General features: G+C 40.7%; 1 protein-coding gene across 1 annotated transcript; it reads left to right on the forward strand.

The window, feature by feature from the left end:
• The first annotated feature begins 19 nt into the window (after nucleotides 1–19).
• LOC139712147 (NFX1-type zinc finger-containing protein 1-like) lies at nucleotides 20–6,475 on the forward strand. The gene is made up of 4 exons (XM_071623979.1): nucleotides 20–2,860; nucleotides 3,426–3,714; nucleotides 4,818–4,855; nucleotides 5,507–6,475. The coding sequence occupies exons 1-4, from the start codon at nucleotides 20–22 to the stop codon at nucleotides 6,473–6,475; spliced, it is 4,137 nt and encodes a 1,378-aa protein (XP_071480080.1).
• The last annotated feature ends 11,660 nt before the right edge of the window (nucleotides 6,476–18,135 follow it).

The following is an 18,135-nucleotide window of genomic DNA, read 5'->3' on the forward strand; positions in this document are numbered from 1 at the left end:
ACAGCAGATTCAAGCAGTAATGGTTGTATTGCAGGACATCTTGAATGTATCGAACCGAGAGCAGGCAGCTGACGCACAGTCGCTACTCCTTGTGACTGGTGATGCTCTAAAAGACATGGAATCAAAGGATGTGGACATACCTGCGAGTATGAAGGATTTGCTTCAAAGTTGCGACAACAAGCGCAGAGCAGTTGCCACCGGTACAAGCATGAAAAAGAAGCGAAGCGAACCAATCAACAAATTTCCAACCAGCGACTTCCCAGACTCGGATGAAATACGCCACTCAGACCGGCCCCCATTGATACCGGAAACTCGAGATAAAGGCTTGTACGAATCAACCACAGAATGCATCAACGCCCAACTCCAGATGACAAGAGAGAGATTCGCAGCTGCCATCCGGGAAAGAATTTCGCGATATCATGCATTGTATGATTCGAATAAGGTTTCACCTGATGATTTGAACAGGGTTCCTGTCTATCAAAGTGTGACATTGAGGAGCATTGTCGAGTCCAGTGAACAGCGCATCGGATTGACGTACCGCATGCACTTTGACAACAGTCCATTTCAAAGTGTGAAGTGGGATACGAGCACACAACTTTTGAAAGGATCAGTTGTTTGCCTTTCTTTTGATCACTTCAAAACTTTGGTTTACGGAATCGTGAGCAAAAGACAGGCAAAATGGCTCAGGCAAGGCTTAGTGGAATTGCACATTCCACATAAGGAGGACGTTGTTTCTCTTCTTGTTCATGACACTTTCTACATGATTGATTGTCGTGTCATGGAAGATGGCGTAATAAATGTCCTTTCAACTCTGCGACTCTTGACGGATGTCACCATGCCGCTTCAGAATCACTTCATTGGTATGGATTCACCGCAGAAAGCCGCATCATTCTGCCGGGATGACGACAGTAGTTGTTTGTATGATCTGAGCGAACTTGTCAAGGAAGAGATCCAACACAGGAGCGCTAAAGCCAGGGCAACATCTGTTCCACTCACTGACGTCAAGTGCTGGCCTGAAGTAACATCTTCATGCCTCGATGAATTCCAGATGAAAGCCATGAGAGCAGCACTGACTCAAGAGTTCACTGCCATTGCGGGCGCGCCAGCCACAGGAAAGCGTTACCTTGGTCTCAAGATCATTGAAATTCTTCTTCAGAATCGTCATGTATGGGGACGAAGCATTGGAAGTACATCGTGTTCTCGAGCAGATGTTGACAGCGGTCCTATTCTAGTCCTGAGTGCCGATGACTCAAGCTTGGATCACTTCCTCAAAGGCGTACTAACATTCCAAGGTAAAGGGATTATTAGGTTTGGACGCAAGAGCAGTGATCCACAGATCAATGCTATTGATGCGAGCAATGTAGCCAGAACATCGGCTGGTGCATCAAAACAGCCAGGTGTAGAGGAACTCAGGGCGAAACTCTCTCAACTGCACAGAAATATCAAGGAAGCGAAGGGCACAATCCTACAAGCCAGCTCCCTGAGACCTGTCATGGATGAACATCACTTTGAAAGCATCAGTCAAAATGGAGGTATGGCTGCCTGGATTCTACCTGAGGAAATGCAAGATGGCCATGCGACCGATGATACTTCAGTCGGAAACATCCACGGAGAGGAGAGAGAGTGGACAGAGTGTAGTCTTGCAGTAGCTTACGATCCAAAGGAAAGAGCAAAACAAGGCAAGGAAAAAGAAAGCAAAATGGTATTGCGGCAACTTAGGCATCACGAAGTGATGAAGAAGGAAAAGATTCAGAGCATCACAAATCTTTGGTCCTTGCCTCCACATGAGAAATGGAATATCTACAGATTCTGGGTTGCCATGTATGAGCAGGAGGTATCCCACCGCGTTCTTGATATTTGCCAGGAAGTAGACAACATCATGCATGAAGTGGCAAAGGGGTGCCGTGCCAGTGAATACAGTGTGTTTCGGGCTGCATCTGTGCTTGGCATGACTGCTTCTGCCACTGTAGCAAATCACGATGTTTTGAGATATGTCCAGCCACGGATAATCATAGTCGACCAAGCCCAAGATGTGGCTGAGGCTGTCCTTATCTCTACACTTTCTCCGGATTGCAGACAGCTGATATTGCTTGGAGAGTGTGAGCCAAATGTGGAGCCTGATGTTGCTGTGAGTGCCTCGGCAAGCAGGAGTGATGTGAAGATGTCTTTCTTCCAACGCATTCTGGATAAGAACTATGCAGTTAACAACTTGAAGATTCAGCATCGCATGAGACCGGAGATTTCAAAATTTTTGAAGAGAGAAATGTATCCTGATCTGATGGATGGCAGTAGCGTGACCAGGTTTTCCAACGTACCGGGTGTTGCGGAGAACGTGTACTTCTTGCGCCATGGTCTTACTGGAAATGAAGCGAGCAAACACGAAGCTGAATTCTTGTCTGAGCTGTGCCAATACGTCACGCTCCAAGGGCATAATGGTGATATTTCTATCCTCGTGAATTCTGTCAAACAGCAAGAGCAAGTCAAGGAGATACTTGGGAAAGCAGATCTCCAGCACGTCGTTGTGGATCTTCTCGACACTTTCCAGGGTGAAAGCGATCTTGTGTTGCTCGCAACTTACGGAATGTACCAGATCCGTGATGGACGATTGCGAAACGAAGTACGGATGAAGAGAGCACTCACTCGTGCAAGAAAGGGTCTCTATGTCATATCTAACATTGATGTTCTGGCCAAAAAGTCTGCGTCTATTCTGACGTTCTTTGAGGAAGCTGAACGGTTGACTAGAGGAGGACCACAGCTGACACTGACTTGCAGTACTCACCGTGACCAGTCAACGCTAGCTTCCAAGCCCGGGGATATCAGAAAGCGAATACAGCTCAAAGGATGCGGAAACATATGTCATGCACGACTGAAATGTGGACATAGCTGTAAACAGCCATGCCACAAACACGACAACAAACAAATGGGAAACTACCGGTGCGAGCAACCATGTCAGAAACTAATTTGCGCTGCAGGTCACAAGTGCACAAAAAAGTGCTTTGAGAAATGTGACAAAAAGTGCAACAAAGACTCCCAAAGAGAACTAGGATGTGGCCACTCTCAACTGGCGTCATGTTCTCTTCCCACTGAAATGATTCAGTGCCGAAGTGCATGTGAGAAGATCCTTAAATGTGGACATCAATGTCCAAATACGTGTGGTGAAGAGTGTGCAACCAAATGTCTCCAGTACGTTACTAGTGATGGCTGGCCATGCGGTCATAACGTTAAGGTACTCTGTTCAGACAGCGCAGAAATGTGTCCCCATCCATGTGCCGAAGAGCTCAAGTGCGGCCATGTATGCCAGGGAACTTGCGGTACCTGCATGCGAGGTCGCTTACATATAGCGTGCCAGAAACCTTGTGGGCGCATCCTCGTGTGTGGACACCAGTGCAAGAGTAAATGCTCAGCCACCTGTCCTCCATGCTCAGAAAACTGCCAGAACAAATGCAATCACAGCAGGTGCACGGAATTGTGCGGGGAGGAATGCATCCCATGCACGGAGCACTGCGAGTAGCAGTGCCCCCATCAGAGCTGTCGCCAAGTCTGTTGCAAGCCTTGCGATCGAGAGCCCTGCCAGCAGCCGTGTACGAAACCACTTAGGTGCGGCCATGAGTGCATCGGACTGTGTGGGGAGCCCTGTCCAAAGAAGTGCAGAATCTGCCATGAAGAAGACGTCACCAGCACCTTCTTTGGCTCAGAAAGCGAACGTGATGCCAGGTTAGGATACGTTTATCAGACGTAGAAACTTTTATATCTTGTACCTCCATGTACAATATTCATTCCATGTTACATCAAATTGTAAAAAAAAAGAACACAAAACAACACAAAAATCAGCGTTACATGCTGGGTCGCAATAAGTGAACCGCTCAAAAATGTAACCGTATATTACACTCCCATTAGAACAGGTCTGATAAAACAACTACAACAACAAAAAGATGCATTTTGAGAAAACAGTCTTGCAGCAAATTCCCGTCTCTTCTTCCACTTGAGATGCGATGACGATTCGGCAATCGGTGACAGAATTTTAGAATAAATAAGTCAGATTCCGCTTGGGGAAAAAATATAACGCATGTGTTAACTTGCTTATTACCACCATCCCCATCCCCGCAGATTCGTGGAATTGGAAGATTGTGGTCACGTGCTGGAAGTCGAAGGGCTCGATAGATGGATGAAGCCTTCAGATACAGACGAATCAGAAAACATTAAGCTATGTACACACGCCCATCGAATCTTTGCACCAACAGGACTATTATTTTGTTCGCTCATTTTCCGTTGGCCTATTATATAATGCACAAATACACACATTTATATATAGGCCTATGTATTTATATGCATAATGTATGTACATGAACTCAATACATGTTCGTACTTCTGTTTAAAACTTGTAACTGTGTGCCGACTGAATGCGTTCTTTATTGAAAAGAAAAATAGATTTCAGGTAATTCTCAAAACACCTCGTAACCTAAATATACATGGGAGCTGACATTACATCAAACAGTGAAGTTTTAGGAAAATCTGACAATCCGTTCTAAAGTTATGATTTTTTTTTTAAAGTTTCGGTGCAGTCATTGCTGGATGAGAAGGCTGCAGTGAATCGTGACGCAGGACAACGATATACAGTATAAAAAGAATTCCTCCAAATTTCATTTCTTTTACACGAATAGTACACATTCCCTCGACTTGTTGGACCGACGTATTTTAAAGACAATGTTATTTCCTCTGTTTTCTGAAAGAGGCAAGTCAAGTGCTCTTTCATTATGCTATAAAAATGAAAATATGTTGAATTTTCTGTATATTGTTTTTATATTATTGTTCTCCAGTGACGTCACAAACTATCAACATCTTCTCATCAATGGCGGTACTGAAGCTTTAAGAAGTCAAAATGTTTGAGCGCATCTGATTTTCCTCAAACTTCACTAATGTTCACTATTGCTGGATTCAGACAATCCACATATATATTTGGGTGTCATTCTCTTTTGAGATACAGTGTAAAAACAATTAGCATGCTCTCGATACAATTCATTCTCATGAAGCCAAATTTACAATGTTCTATTTTGTTAACTGCGCATTTGAATTTACCGACCATAGGTTGGTCTCTGACAAAGTCATGGTATGGTCCAAACCATTACAAAGGTTTCCTCGGGGTCTTTTAAGTATTTCCACGTCCTTTATTTCAACACTGCAGTAAGCAATTCCTTGTCTTTTGAACCTTAATAACTTATCAGTTGATATTCATATCACTTGGCAATTCTTCGGCTGATTTAGGCAATGAAGAATACATTTCTCATATAATGGTTTTCTTCTTGAGCCCATGGGTACTTTATTCCCATTATGCCTTGTACATTATTTTCCTGTCACTGCACACAGATCTTTCGTGACAGGGTATTGTAACCTTTCAAAGCAATACTCCGATTGGACGGTGATCATGTCTGTAGTTTGGGAAAATGGAGGAAGGAATAGCTTCTTATATAAAGTTCAACGTAGTTTTTAATGTGCATTTTGATTTCAGCTGAAAGGCTGTCCCAAGTGCAGCACGCCTATTCGGAAGAATCTGCGCTATGGGAACGTGATAAAACGCGCCCTCGCTGACATCGAAGCGGTGAAGCAAAAAATGATGGGCAGCACGAAGGAGCTGAAAGGAAAGCGGCGCCAATTAAAAAAGAACCTGGGGGCGCTGAGCAAGTCTGCAAATGGAGGAATGGACGAGAGCGCCTTCAAACGCTTCCGAGACAAGCTGGACGACTGTAATCATCTCGAGACCGTGGTTTCGCGCCTGAATCGATGCAACTTCATGAAGGAGGTCATTGCTTTAGAAAGACAAGTAGGTAGCATTGAGGGCCCACTGAGGGAAGAATCTGCGACGAAGAGGGTAATGAAGTCCCTTCATGATATCGCGCAATTCAAGCTAGAGCCGTTGTCTGCACGCCTTGATAAAATGAAGCACCGGCTTTGCGATGGAGACCTTGATCGCTTTGCCGAGCAACAAGTCGATGACATGATGTCCGAAATCATTCGCACTGGCATGGAAATCGACCTAGCCCACCTACTATCTCGCGACCTGGCATGGTGGGACAAGCATCCCGTGTTTCAGACTCGTGTCATGGACTTTGACGCGCTGCTAGCTAGCGGGAAACCGCTCACCCTTGAGCAGGAAAGTGAAGCTAAGAGCATCATCACCACAATTCGGAAAGAGCAAGGAATCGAAGAAGCTCCCGGCCTCGGGATCAGCGAGAGGGAGCGGATGCAAGTAGTCCAGGCAATGGGACTGAGTCAGGGTCACTGGTTCAAGTGCAGAGAGGGTCATATCTACGCCATAGGAGAGTGTGGTGGAGCAATGGAACGCGGCCAATGCCCAGAGTGCGGTGGAACCATCGGTGGACAACGTCATCGACTGACTGACGAAAACCGTCTGGCCGGGGAGATGGACAAAGCGCAACAAGCTGCGTGGTCAAAGGGTGGAGCCGCAGCACCCTTTTGAAGGCCGTGAAATTATTTCGAGAGCAATGGTCTATAAAGGGTGATAGGAAACAAATTGTTCTTGTATAAAGTTTATCTTTTTCATTCAACAGCAGAGGTGAAAGAGCTACTAGTATAAGATGCAAATTCACATCCGCGCAATGCATGTATAATGTTTATGCATGTACATGTATAATCCTCTTGAATTACTTTCTGGGTTGTTTTTTCTCTCTCTCCTTTTCTCCTCTTTTTCTCCTCCAATGCAAATCTTTCTCTTAGAGACCTGCACAATACAGGCTATTATGTATTGAGATGATTCGTCTTACATTGTTTGTAAAAGACAATGACAATAATTGTCTCTCTTTCCTTGATATTAACATCATGCAGCTTTTAAACTTTTTATTAACTACCTTGTATCTTTACTTGTTTACTTTATGATGCTAACATACTGCATTATTTTTTTCTTGTTTCATTTGTTTTGCAATGATTCTCTATTTTTTTTTAATTTGGCTTCAAACATTTATGTAAAACGTGGAATAAACGCGACCTATGAAGCCATGGTTGAGTTGTGGAGGGACATTCGGACGAGTCATTCAAGCAAGAAATGTCAATTAAATTTCAAAAAGTTTATTGCAAGGATTAATAAAACACTATTGCTTTCTCGTTGCATTATAATAATGGTCTCGCTTCGGTAATGAAAATTTTACTCATGTTTGATTTCAATTGTTTACATACTGTGTATGCATCATAAATGCAGAGTCTTTAAACCTTTTGCTTCAATACACTTCGCAAATACCTGTTTATGTTGTAAGGACTATGGATCAGATGTACATCACTAAGCTGTTATTGGATTTTCATAGTTATTATGACAAGTTGTGCGTTATACACTCGAAGCGACTATTTGTTGCTGGACTATCAGTGTTAAATGTCTGGTTCGTGGTTTAGTTTGTAGTATTATGTAGATTGTAAATAATGATAATGATGATTATGATGAATATTGAAATGATGATAGTAGTACTTAGCACTTAAATATCAGTCCGAAGCTTTATCACCGTATGTATAGTTGCAACCAGCAGCATTGCCAAAAGTGTTTGCACACGCTTCTCCACTGACCAAAAAACAACAACAAAACACACACACACACAAACACTTAACAAAAATAGACAAACGAAAAAAAAAAAACCCACCAAGGAATGAAAATACTGTCAATACTTTGATGACGTGGGCTTGTATCACGTTCGGTTTGTTTGTTTTTTGTTGGTTCATTAATAGTATTCTGCTCATGATACCCACCATTACAAGTAACTTTGTGTTCAGAATACATGTAGTTTAGTTTGTTTGTATTTTGATTGTTTGTTGATTGATATGAGATTTATGTTTTTGATTACCGATGGATGTAAATTATGAAAATCAATAAAAAGTGGAAAAGAGAAAAAAAAAATATTATTCTGCTCTTAGAGAGCTCCCCCTACGTCAGACTTGACATGTATTTTGGAATGCAGTATTCCAATGCTGTGCCTACCAAACAGAACATGGAACCAGCTATCTGTATAATATCTCCTTTTGTAACACCCTTTATTTCCAGTGCTTCGTCACAAAGCATTGCTTGTATTTTTTTTTCTTTAGAATTTTTTTTTCTCAATGAGAATTAGGTTCTAGTTCAACATACGCACTCGTCATTTGTTATCACTACAGTGTATATTCTTTTTATTATGATCTGCGTTATATCGCAGCTGCGCTATATGATGATGTGATATGAAGCGCTTTGATACAGCTTATAGTTTGTAAGAGCTGCAAATGTAAAATTTGCATTGTATTGTTTTGAAATTTCATTTCGTCAGTTCGTTTGTTGCTTTGGCTATATTTTACAAGGAGCGTAACTTTTAAACAGTATTCATCGAGTAAGTGTGATGATGTGTAAAAGTTTTAGATCACTTCATTTACGAATGTGTCAATCTTCCCACATTGATAACCCAAAGGACTATAACAATCACCTCGCGTCTGTGAATATAACATGGACGTGCACGTTTATGTCAATTCGTACAGAGCTGGGCTTCCTTGAAACCTTTGTGCACATTGGTGAACTCTTTGCACTTGAATTTTCTCTTCAACAATCTTTGTTTATAACATCTTTGACGATATTCAAGCAGATTCTTTATTCATTTATGAATTCATTACAAAGAGTATTCCCAGGCCACAACTATGTAGCCACATAATCATTGCCTCTTGTTGAAGATTTGTAAGAGTATACTATATCTTCATAGTTTAAGCATTCATTTTCTTGTTGATATTGTGCATTCGAGATGTTCTCTTCGCGATGGTCTTTTGTAGTAGTATTACTCCCGATCCTGCTGTTTCAGGCTGTATGTCTTCAGCAAAAGAAATATTGCTGTCATGATGGATGTTTTGTTCAAATATATTGAAATCTTCTAAGTGCTTTCCTAACTGATATTGGGAATGGAGTTGGCCTTCGAGTACGGACATGGAAAGCACTGAAATATTGACCGAACGGAAGCTGGTTGGTTTTGTCAATTCCTCCGGAGTCCGGCTTCCATTGGAACGTTTATACATGTGTTGACGATCTCTTTGTTTGGGGAATTTCTCATCAACAGCTTTGTTTTGTGTAATTCTTGACGATATATTCCAGAACTTTCCTTGGGGAATTTCTCATCAACAACTTCGTTTGTGTAATTCTTGACGATATATTCCAGAACTTTCCTTTTGTATTGCGAATTCACTACAAAGACCATTCCCGCGCCGTAGCAAAATATTCATCGCACGCTGTTAAGGATTTGTATATAGGAGTACTAGCCGCGTAGTTATGAGCATCCTGTTGATATTGTGTATATTCGACATACTCTTTTTGCTATAGTCCTTTATAGTGTAAGTACTCCCTTTCGTGCATGCTGTTTCAAAGTGTGTGTCATCTTTTGTTTTAAAATTTGAAGTCTGCGAGGTGTCATAAATGTCATTGGTTATGGAGTTGGTCCTCGAGGATGAACATGTATCTAGCTGTTAATGGTTGACTGAATGGTCTTTAGTGGTTTCCAGTTTTAGCCATTTATAGATACCCGTGTTGAAGACTACCACATCCACGTTAATATGGTATTTGTCGTGTTTTTCAAGTTGTTCCGTATCGAAATAGGACATGTGCGGCATTCTAAGCGAGCAAAAGCCTCTTTGTCATGTTCTTTTCTGACAAGTTTCAATGATGTTTAATGGGCCATAATGTGGTATGACATTGGTTAATGTTATACCAGTTTCGTTCTTGTCATTTTATCTGAAGAAATGAAAATTGAGAATTGAGATTATCGATATATTAAAATGCGCGCATGGCGTCGTTTAAGAGCGCATCTTGATGAGATTTTGAAAGAGAGCGAATTGAGATAAAATTTGATGGTGGGCTTCACGTCAAGCTACCAAAGTTAGCCTCTGTCTGGCCAACACGTAGCCTTTAGCCAATGCGGTCTGGGCTTATTTCCCCTGTGTGTCTGAATCGAGACTAACTGCGATACAGCAACGAACACGGTCGGAGGGGCCGCGGCTCGGTCGAGCGATCACGTTGTTGTTGTTGTTTTGTGTTTAGTGGCGTTTTCCATTCTCTTTAGAATATTTACGCCCGCACACTGCACGCACACTGCACACATTGCACGCACACTGCGTTAGTCTATTTTCAGACACTGCTGAGAGGCAAACAGCGCGCGAGGCCTTGTCCAAAGGCTAGCCAACACGTTGAATACTAGTACTAGTACAAGACAATAGTGTACTCTATATAGGGCTTGCAGTCACTCGTGACAATATTGTAACCCGATGGGTGGTGGGGGCACTGAGACATACTGGATAAGACTGCTGATTCCAGGTCAGAGGACCCGAGTTCGAATTCAGTCCAGTGCTTATGTCCTTGGACAAGATGTTTTTACCCACTACAGTATGTCCCTCTCGACCCAGGTGTATAAATGGGTATCTAGTAACGCTAGGGTAATGGTACTGGCAGGGCCCTCTTGTAGAACAGTGGCAACATTGAAGAGGCTACCCTGGATAAAGAAGACCATTATCATTATTACTATCACTATAGTCGGTCCGCTCGACTTCGAACGCTTTCAGCTTTGAATAAGTTGCGGCTGACGTATGTTTGCAACTTTGTATTGCTTAATTGTTCACATACATTATGTGGAATTGTTTATGCGAGCGAGCTTCATATACGTTGTAGAAACGCTCGTTCAAGCTCCTACGTTTGAATAAAGGAGGAAAGGTGAATCTGTTTGAAGATAACAGAATACACGCTTCGGGACCTATGACGTCTCGTGTTTGAGTAACATAAAGACGGTCAGTTGATATTTCATGGTGTTATGCCAAATGGTTGAACGTAATTTTGAATCTCAGTCAAGATCACTTTTTGAAGTGGGCATACCGTCGAAATGCGTTTGAATAAAGTGAAGTATGTCGGAAGTGCTGATAGGGAATATCGTTCCAGTTGTGGCCATCGCCCCATGCAACAGGGATTCAAAATATTTCTTGCGTGTCTGCACGAAACCACCACTTAGCTCCAAGTCCAAGGGGTGCGACGTTCTATGTAATGGTAGCGCAGTGGGTTTGCTGCCTCAAAATGACAATAGGCAGTTTTCGCAAGCACGACGCAGCCGGTATTTGAGCGTGCCGTGTGCAAAATTTGCTTCTGCGCATGATCAAATCCGAGAAACGTCCCGTACTGGGGAAAACGAGTACGGTATTCGGCCAAAATAGCGTTTGGTCCCGATGCAGCTGGGCAGGAGTGAGCCAGCCTGCCAGCCAGCCAATCAGCGATCTTGTCCCCACGCCTCCATCCTATTTAAACGGGAAAGCGAAACTGCATAGATATGGGGATATGGGGACGGGAGTTCGAGTACGGGGACTGTCACAGGTGATTGCTTCCGCGTATTCTCGGTCTTCCCGTTCTGTATAGCGAAAACTCCTTAAAGGGATGGTACAGTATTGGTGGAGATGAGAAAAGGGCTTTTAACTTTTTGCGAGATACCAAGAAAACACATATGGTATAGTACAGAGCATACCATGTTATGAGGAATTCAAAGTTTATTGGATAAAAATCGAGTTTGGAATGACTGAAACATCCAAAAACAAAGTACAACAAAGCGATCGTAATAAAGTGTGGGTCCCACACTTTATTAGAATCGCTCTTTTTTTGGATAACTCAGCCATTTCATAACCAATTTTCAAAGAAACAGTGAATTCCTCGCAGAATTACATGCTCTTTCATATTTCATAAGTTGTTTCTCATTATCCTACCAAATAATGTTAGAAACCTGAAATTAGGTCTCAACCAAAACTATACGATCCGTTTAATAACGGTGCTGTGTGTATGTATATGTGTCTAACACCACATAGCACACATGACACATGACGTTATGAAGTACACATCTGTGTCAGCCTCTGAAAGTTGCTGTTTCTCAGGTGCCAATATTCACTGCACGTAGAGTTGTATGTGGGATTAGATTCTGATATATTTCGCAAGCATTCTGTCATTGCGCGTGATACACCGATACTATACGAGTGTATGCATGTCAGTACTAAAAGGAAGGTAATTCAGAAGCGATGTTTCAAGTAACGTTTTTTGCAGCTAGAAAAGCACGTGCAATCTAACAAGAGTACGGGCCCTTTGTAATAAGCAAAGCACGTTCTTATTACAGCCATGTGCAATCAGCATCGCAAGTCGCTTTAAAGAAAAGTATCAAGTACAAGTATAAAAAACCCAGAAGTAACAAGTATTACAGATTCACTAACCATGTATCATTATTGTGATTGTTTGTATAGTATTGATGTTATATGTTTTTGTGCAACTGTAAGTCGAGAGCGAATGGTATTTTAACGGCGACACTGTTGTTTCTGATACATGTACTTCTGTAGTTTTGTTGACCTTTAATTGATATCGCATGGTGATTTATTTGTTGAAAATGTGCCATAGTCCATACAATGGGCGTATAATTGGAGAGCCGAAACAATTCACGAGCGTACGATTGTACGATCATAGTCGTGTAGTTTTACAAGGGAAATTATATCCCATTGTCATGACTTAAGAACATCTTTCGATACTGACACACAAAGCAAAGAAAATACGTTTATAGATAAAAATGTATCTTACTGTGCTACATTGGTCAGATATTCTTTTTCTTTTCTTTTTTTTTCTCCAAAACTTGGTTTGATACTTACTTTTTAAAACAATGAATTATAGATACCTTGTTGAGAAGATAGAGATTTTCATTCTGGTGTAAAAGTTTGTAGGATTGTGTCTGTTTTATTTTTTTTTTTAAGATATTTGTAGACGTACTTTATGCCACATTTTAGACTGCTTATTATTCAATTCAATTCAATTCAAATCTGTGGACGTAATACCAAGGTCATGGATATGCCGTAAGATACATATTTTAACTGTTTTAGAAGTGCTACTCGGGGCTTGACCCTTAAGTGTTTGTAGACGGACAGCAAAACTTTAAATGAGATCCTGCGGCACACGTAGCCAATGCAGATCCCTCACTAGAGTTGTAGGCCTAGTCTGTAAGAACATGGGGCAATTCCTTTCACTTGCCTGTAAATCAACATAACGGGGAACCGCGTATTTAATGTAATCTTGGTGCGTGTATTGTGTAAAAGCCATAGAGTTCATCCCAATAAGGTGGTTTCAGTGCCAGGGTAGTTGTGTTTCTGCCAGCGTTTGTTTGGTTGTCCGTCTGTTGGCAATGTTAGAAAAGAAGAAGAAGAAGAAGAAGAAGAAGAAGAAGAAGAAGAAGCTGAAAACAGATATTGATGAAATTGTGAGGAACAGTCCGATGTGGTTAAAGGAAACTTATGTGATTCAGGTCTGGCGATGATCTGGATCATGAGCTGGATCTAGGTTTGCTTGTTTGTTTTTTGTTTTTCGGAAAGGATTATATACAGTATAGAGGTAACTTTAAGATTTCTGCAAGCACATGGCTTGGAGCTAAATACCCCATAGCCTAGGCGTCGATATGTGCCATCTGAATGCTAGAGCGCAATTGTTGTGGCAGTCTATTCACGCTAAAAGTTGAACAACTGGGACTGTAAAAAAATTGATGTTATCAAAGTGTGGTTTCGGTGTAATCTCTTTGTATGTAAGCAGAGATGCATTAAGGTGCTGTGTTGATATCTACTAGTTTAGAGAGAAGATCAAAAAGTAGTCCTGTCTAATAAAATAAATGATATGATGTCATCTTAGGAGTTATGATTTTATCCATTATAACAACATGTACTTGTATATGCCCGTATAGGGGAAAGAGAACAAATTCATGACAATTCTAGGGATGACCCCACAGATTTACCTCGCCATCACTTTCTTCAAAATACATTTCCGATTAGATTTAACCATCATGAAGCGTATAGGGAATGCAGTTATATTCAAGAGTCGTACATGGTCCACACACCGACATGGGGACCGCGGGTCAAGGCTACTGAGGGCCAAAACACTGGACAGGTCAATCAGGTATCTCTTTACCGGTAAAAGAAAATGATAAACTGTATTGCGTGTAGGTCATTGCATGTAAAGAATAATACATTGTAATTGTTTGTGAGGCCCGTTAATGTAGATGCACTTGACCAGCAGTTAATGACGTACCCTTAAGGGGCACCGTATATAGGGAGGTTGCATCAACGCTGACTTTGTTTTTTAGCTAAGGCGAGTGTCAGTATCCATGGGTAACTATAATGGGAGAGAGCAGTGCATGGTTTACCATCACAGCCTGGGACAATAGATTCAGAAAATATCATCTCGTCAAATTGGCAGCAATGAATTTTTACCACATATCCTACAATAGATAAAGATTAATTGACATTGCCTAAATGCATAAAATCTGCATTACGTCCGAAAAAATATAAAATTCGTGAATATAAGACCGAAACATAACATTAAGTCTATTCTTCCAGAATGCATTGTCAATGTCAGGGCCAATCATAGAATTAACATTTTAGGGCTTCATCTTTAACTGACGTAAACGATGGTTTCTGACCAAAATAGGTTTCAAAATAATGAAAGAGAAGAGTTTATTCTACGTTATGGAATACTATTCATAACATGATTAAAAAAAATACGGCATCAAATCATAAAAATGTGTCCTCTGGGACTTGATGGTAGTAGCGATTGTGAGATGTAGACAGTAATGATGAATAAACCAGCCACGCCCTACACAGGTCTTTGTATTGAATGCATTCATTGAACTGCTTTGATATCAAATGGGGTATTGGGTGGATAATGGCCTGAAAGCTGATGGCATTGTTCACGTTGAAAGATGAGTGAGAAAATAGAGGACGCGAGAGAAGAGATTAAATCTTTTAAAAGTGAAATGTTCGCAATGCTATGGTAAAGGAGAACGAAAATACGTTATTCATGGTTCTCATGTTGCATTGCATGTACCCCTATGGTAACTGTGTTCTGTGAGAAGATTGTTATATAACGGCGATATGTACAGAAACATATACACACATAAAAATGCTAATAGTATTTAACACACAAACATGAGAGTGAATGTAACGTGCACAACTCTGTAAAACCAATTTTGCGCCTGAAAATATTTTCATTATTTTTCACACTCAATGTTGGTACCAATTGTGTGTGTGTGTGTGTGTGCGTGTGTGTTTTAACGCTGAAGGTTGTGTCCGTGGGAAAGCCCCTTTTAAATTGCCAAGCTGGCATGCCGCCTACAAAAATCTCGTTAAGCACTGTTCTTTTGATAAATTATGGCAAAAAGTCGATCCCTTCGAAATGTCTCCCAGTATTTTAGCAGATAGGCCTATAACTACTAGTACAGGATTGAAACTCATTGCTTATCAAAATCAACATTGGATGCTGGAATTTGACAAGGTGAAAAAAAAGGGGTGATTATTTTCATTTGATAATGATGCGCTGTCATTGAAACGCCTGTCGGGATGTCATGCAGAATGATCATTTTCATATCTGACGGGTCATTCCATAGAGTTTTCGCAAAAGTAGCAAATCGAATCAGATAGGCTTAAAACGTATGGAATGTGGAATCAGAATAATCGGGAAGACCCTGAAATTTTCAATACAAGTAACATTTTAGGCACATTGACAAACGTATCTCGTATTCCCTGGCCGCTTGAACGAGTTGCAATCTGCATCGCATGGTTGTCGGGCTTTATTCGGTACAGACGGGCAGAGGACCGATGCAGAAATAACGCTCAGCCGTTCTTGAGACAAAATCTAAATGTGAAACCACTCGAACTGTCGCTTTAGACGACCAATGTCGAGAAAACAGATATGAGCTTCCTTGAGTATGAAATCGCCCGTGCATCAATGGAATGAAAAGTCTTTTTTTTTTTTGAAGGGGGGGGGGGGGGGGGCGGTAAATCTCTTTGGGATAAATGTATATCGTTATCCAATTTTGTACATTTGAAAATAGCAGTGCAAATGTTTGATACACCCATGACGAATCCCTTTTACGGTCGTGTAGGTGCGCTGTATCCTTGAATGACAATAGTAATGAAATAAACATGTCACGGTATTAATGCGATGCGGAATATCCAACGTGAAACCAGGGAGGTGGAAAACACCTCCCTGGTGACACGCAAACACCTAACACTATTCTTTCTATATTCATAGCAACTGAAAACGTTTTTGATATTTAATAAGAAGAAGATATTATTGCATAATTCCATATTCACTTGCTGAACTGACTGCAAGCTCCCCAAAACGCGGATGGTTTTAATAGCTGTTAAATATTTTGTCCGTTTGACATGATTGTGGCGCCAACCAGGAGGCATCCGAGGTAAAAGCCTTTACCACCTGTAATAGAAATGAACAGCCATCGCCAGAACATACAAGCACACACATACATACACACAATCACTCACATACACACTCACACAACACACGCACACGCACACACACATACATGTACACAACATACGCACACACAATCTCACAATCACACAATCCCAACACTGCCCAACACACACTAAAACACCATCACACATTCTTTCGCACACATTAACACAAACGCGCTTCATGCAATCACCATCAGCGCTTCCATTATAATTGTCAAATTTATGAATCTTAAATTCCTTTGCACATGATACATACTTGCAAAAGTAATAGATACAATAAAATGATGCAGCTGAAATGACATTAGCAGTGGAAATCGCGTTTTTTATTATACGAAGAACATCTTTCACTGGCAATCTTGACGATCCGAAAGCTGATACAAAATATGCTTCTAACATTGTCGACAGAATTTTCAAAGGTACCCAGCAATTATTTCATTCCGATTATACGCGTGATTTGGTGTATCTTGCGAATGAATGTATGCATAGGCTTCATGTAAGGGGAAAAGTTTGATGAAAAGCTAATGCATCTTCATTCATAATAGTAACTGATACAAAACTGCTATTGATGCCTTGCGTTAGGTTGAGTACTCAATGTATATATATATATATATATATATATATATATATATATATTTATATATATTCTCCAAGGAACATGAATGTTTGACGCCATGATAATTACAATACCACGATTGTCACTTGATTGTTGCCAATTGAATATCGACTAAACAATTTAGTGAAGTTTGTTCAATATCGCAAAAAAACAACAACCTGTCAATTGTGAACTTAAGTACAAAAAAAGGCACAACTTCAAAGAATCAAGCCAGTCAAACTTTGGATAAGTTTCACACAGTCAATTAACTTGATTTTTAATATGATACACCTTTCCCCTCAAATATTCAAAAACATATACTATCAATACAATAATCACAGTCAAATGTATTATTTTGGTTTACAACATAGACCGTATTTTCATTATAAATTTGATGGTTTTATGGTTTTGCAACAGTTTCAGTATTCAAAAATCTTACAATATATTTTGGGTAACTTGACCTAAAACCCTAAGGTGCACCAATAAAATGATACCGACTTTACATGGGGGCGGAAATATACAGCTCCGCGATGGGGGAGATCACGCGTGAGTAATCGTGGTGGTAGAGAGTTCGTCGGCGAGTCGAAATCAATGACGAGGTCGTTGTCGGAGATAATCGAGGTCGTTCGAGACCAATTTGCCGAAAGCGTGGAGTTCGAGGAGTTAACAGTCTTGGCCAATGGCCGGCGTCTACGAAGAAGACATGGAGCTTTATACTTAGCCCAGCTAAGTTTGTAGTAAGACGAGGAACGGGATGACTGTATAAAAATATACCAAAATGCTTTCTAGAAAGTGTTCGTAACATTCTCATATACAATTACTGTTGCTTTAAAAGAAAACCGATTAACCATCAATATATAAAATTATAAACACTTCACTTTACGGTCATCTAATGTGTCTGTATAACAATTGTTTTTCTTTCTTTTCTTTTTTTTTTTGAAAAACCACTTGCCAAATACGAGCGTAAAAAGTGGACTCAATCTGAAGTGTCAATTCACACAGAAAGCGGACACATTTTAAAGTGTCAAATAACATAAAAACTATTGTTTACACCGATTATATTCAATTGATACATGCAAAAAAAAACCTTATGAGTACAACCGTATAAACAAATGCAACACTATACGATAATACTTATACGGAGCAATTAATGTCCTTTTGTCTTATCACCAAATGAACATGATAATTTCATCTGCCATATTTCCAGAGCTCTGTACAAAAGACTAACAAACGTTTTAACA

This window comes from Diadema antillarum, unplaced genomic scaffold (assembly GCF_040938485.1).
Source record: "Diadema antillarum isolate AM-2024a unplaced genomic scaffold, OU_Dant_1.0 seq00001764_RagTag, whole genome shotgun sequence".
In the NCBI taxonomy this organism is placed as follows: domain Eukaryota; kingdom Metazoa; phylum Echinodermata; class Echinoidea; order Diadematoida; family Diadematidae; genus Diadema; species Diadema antillarum.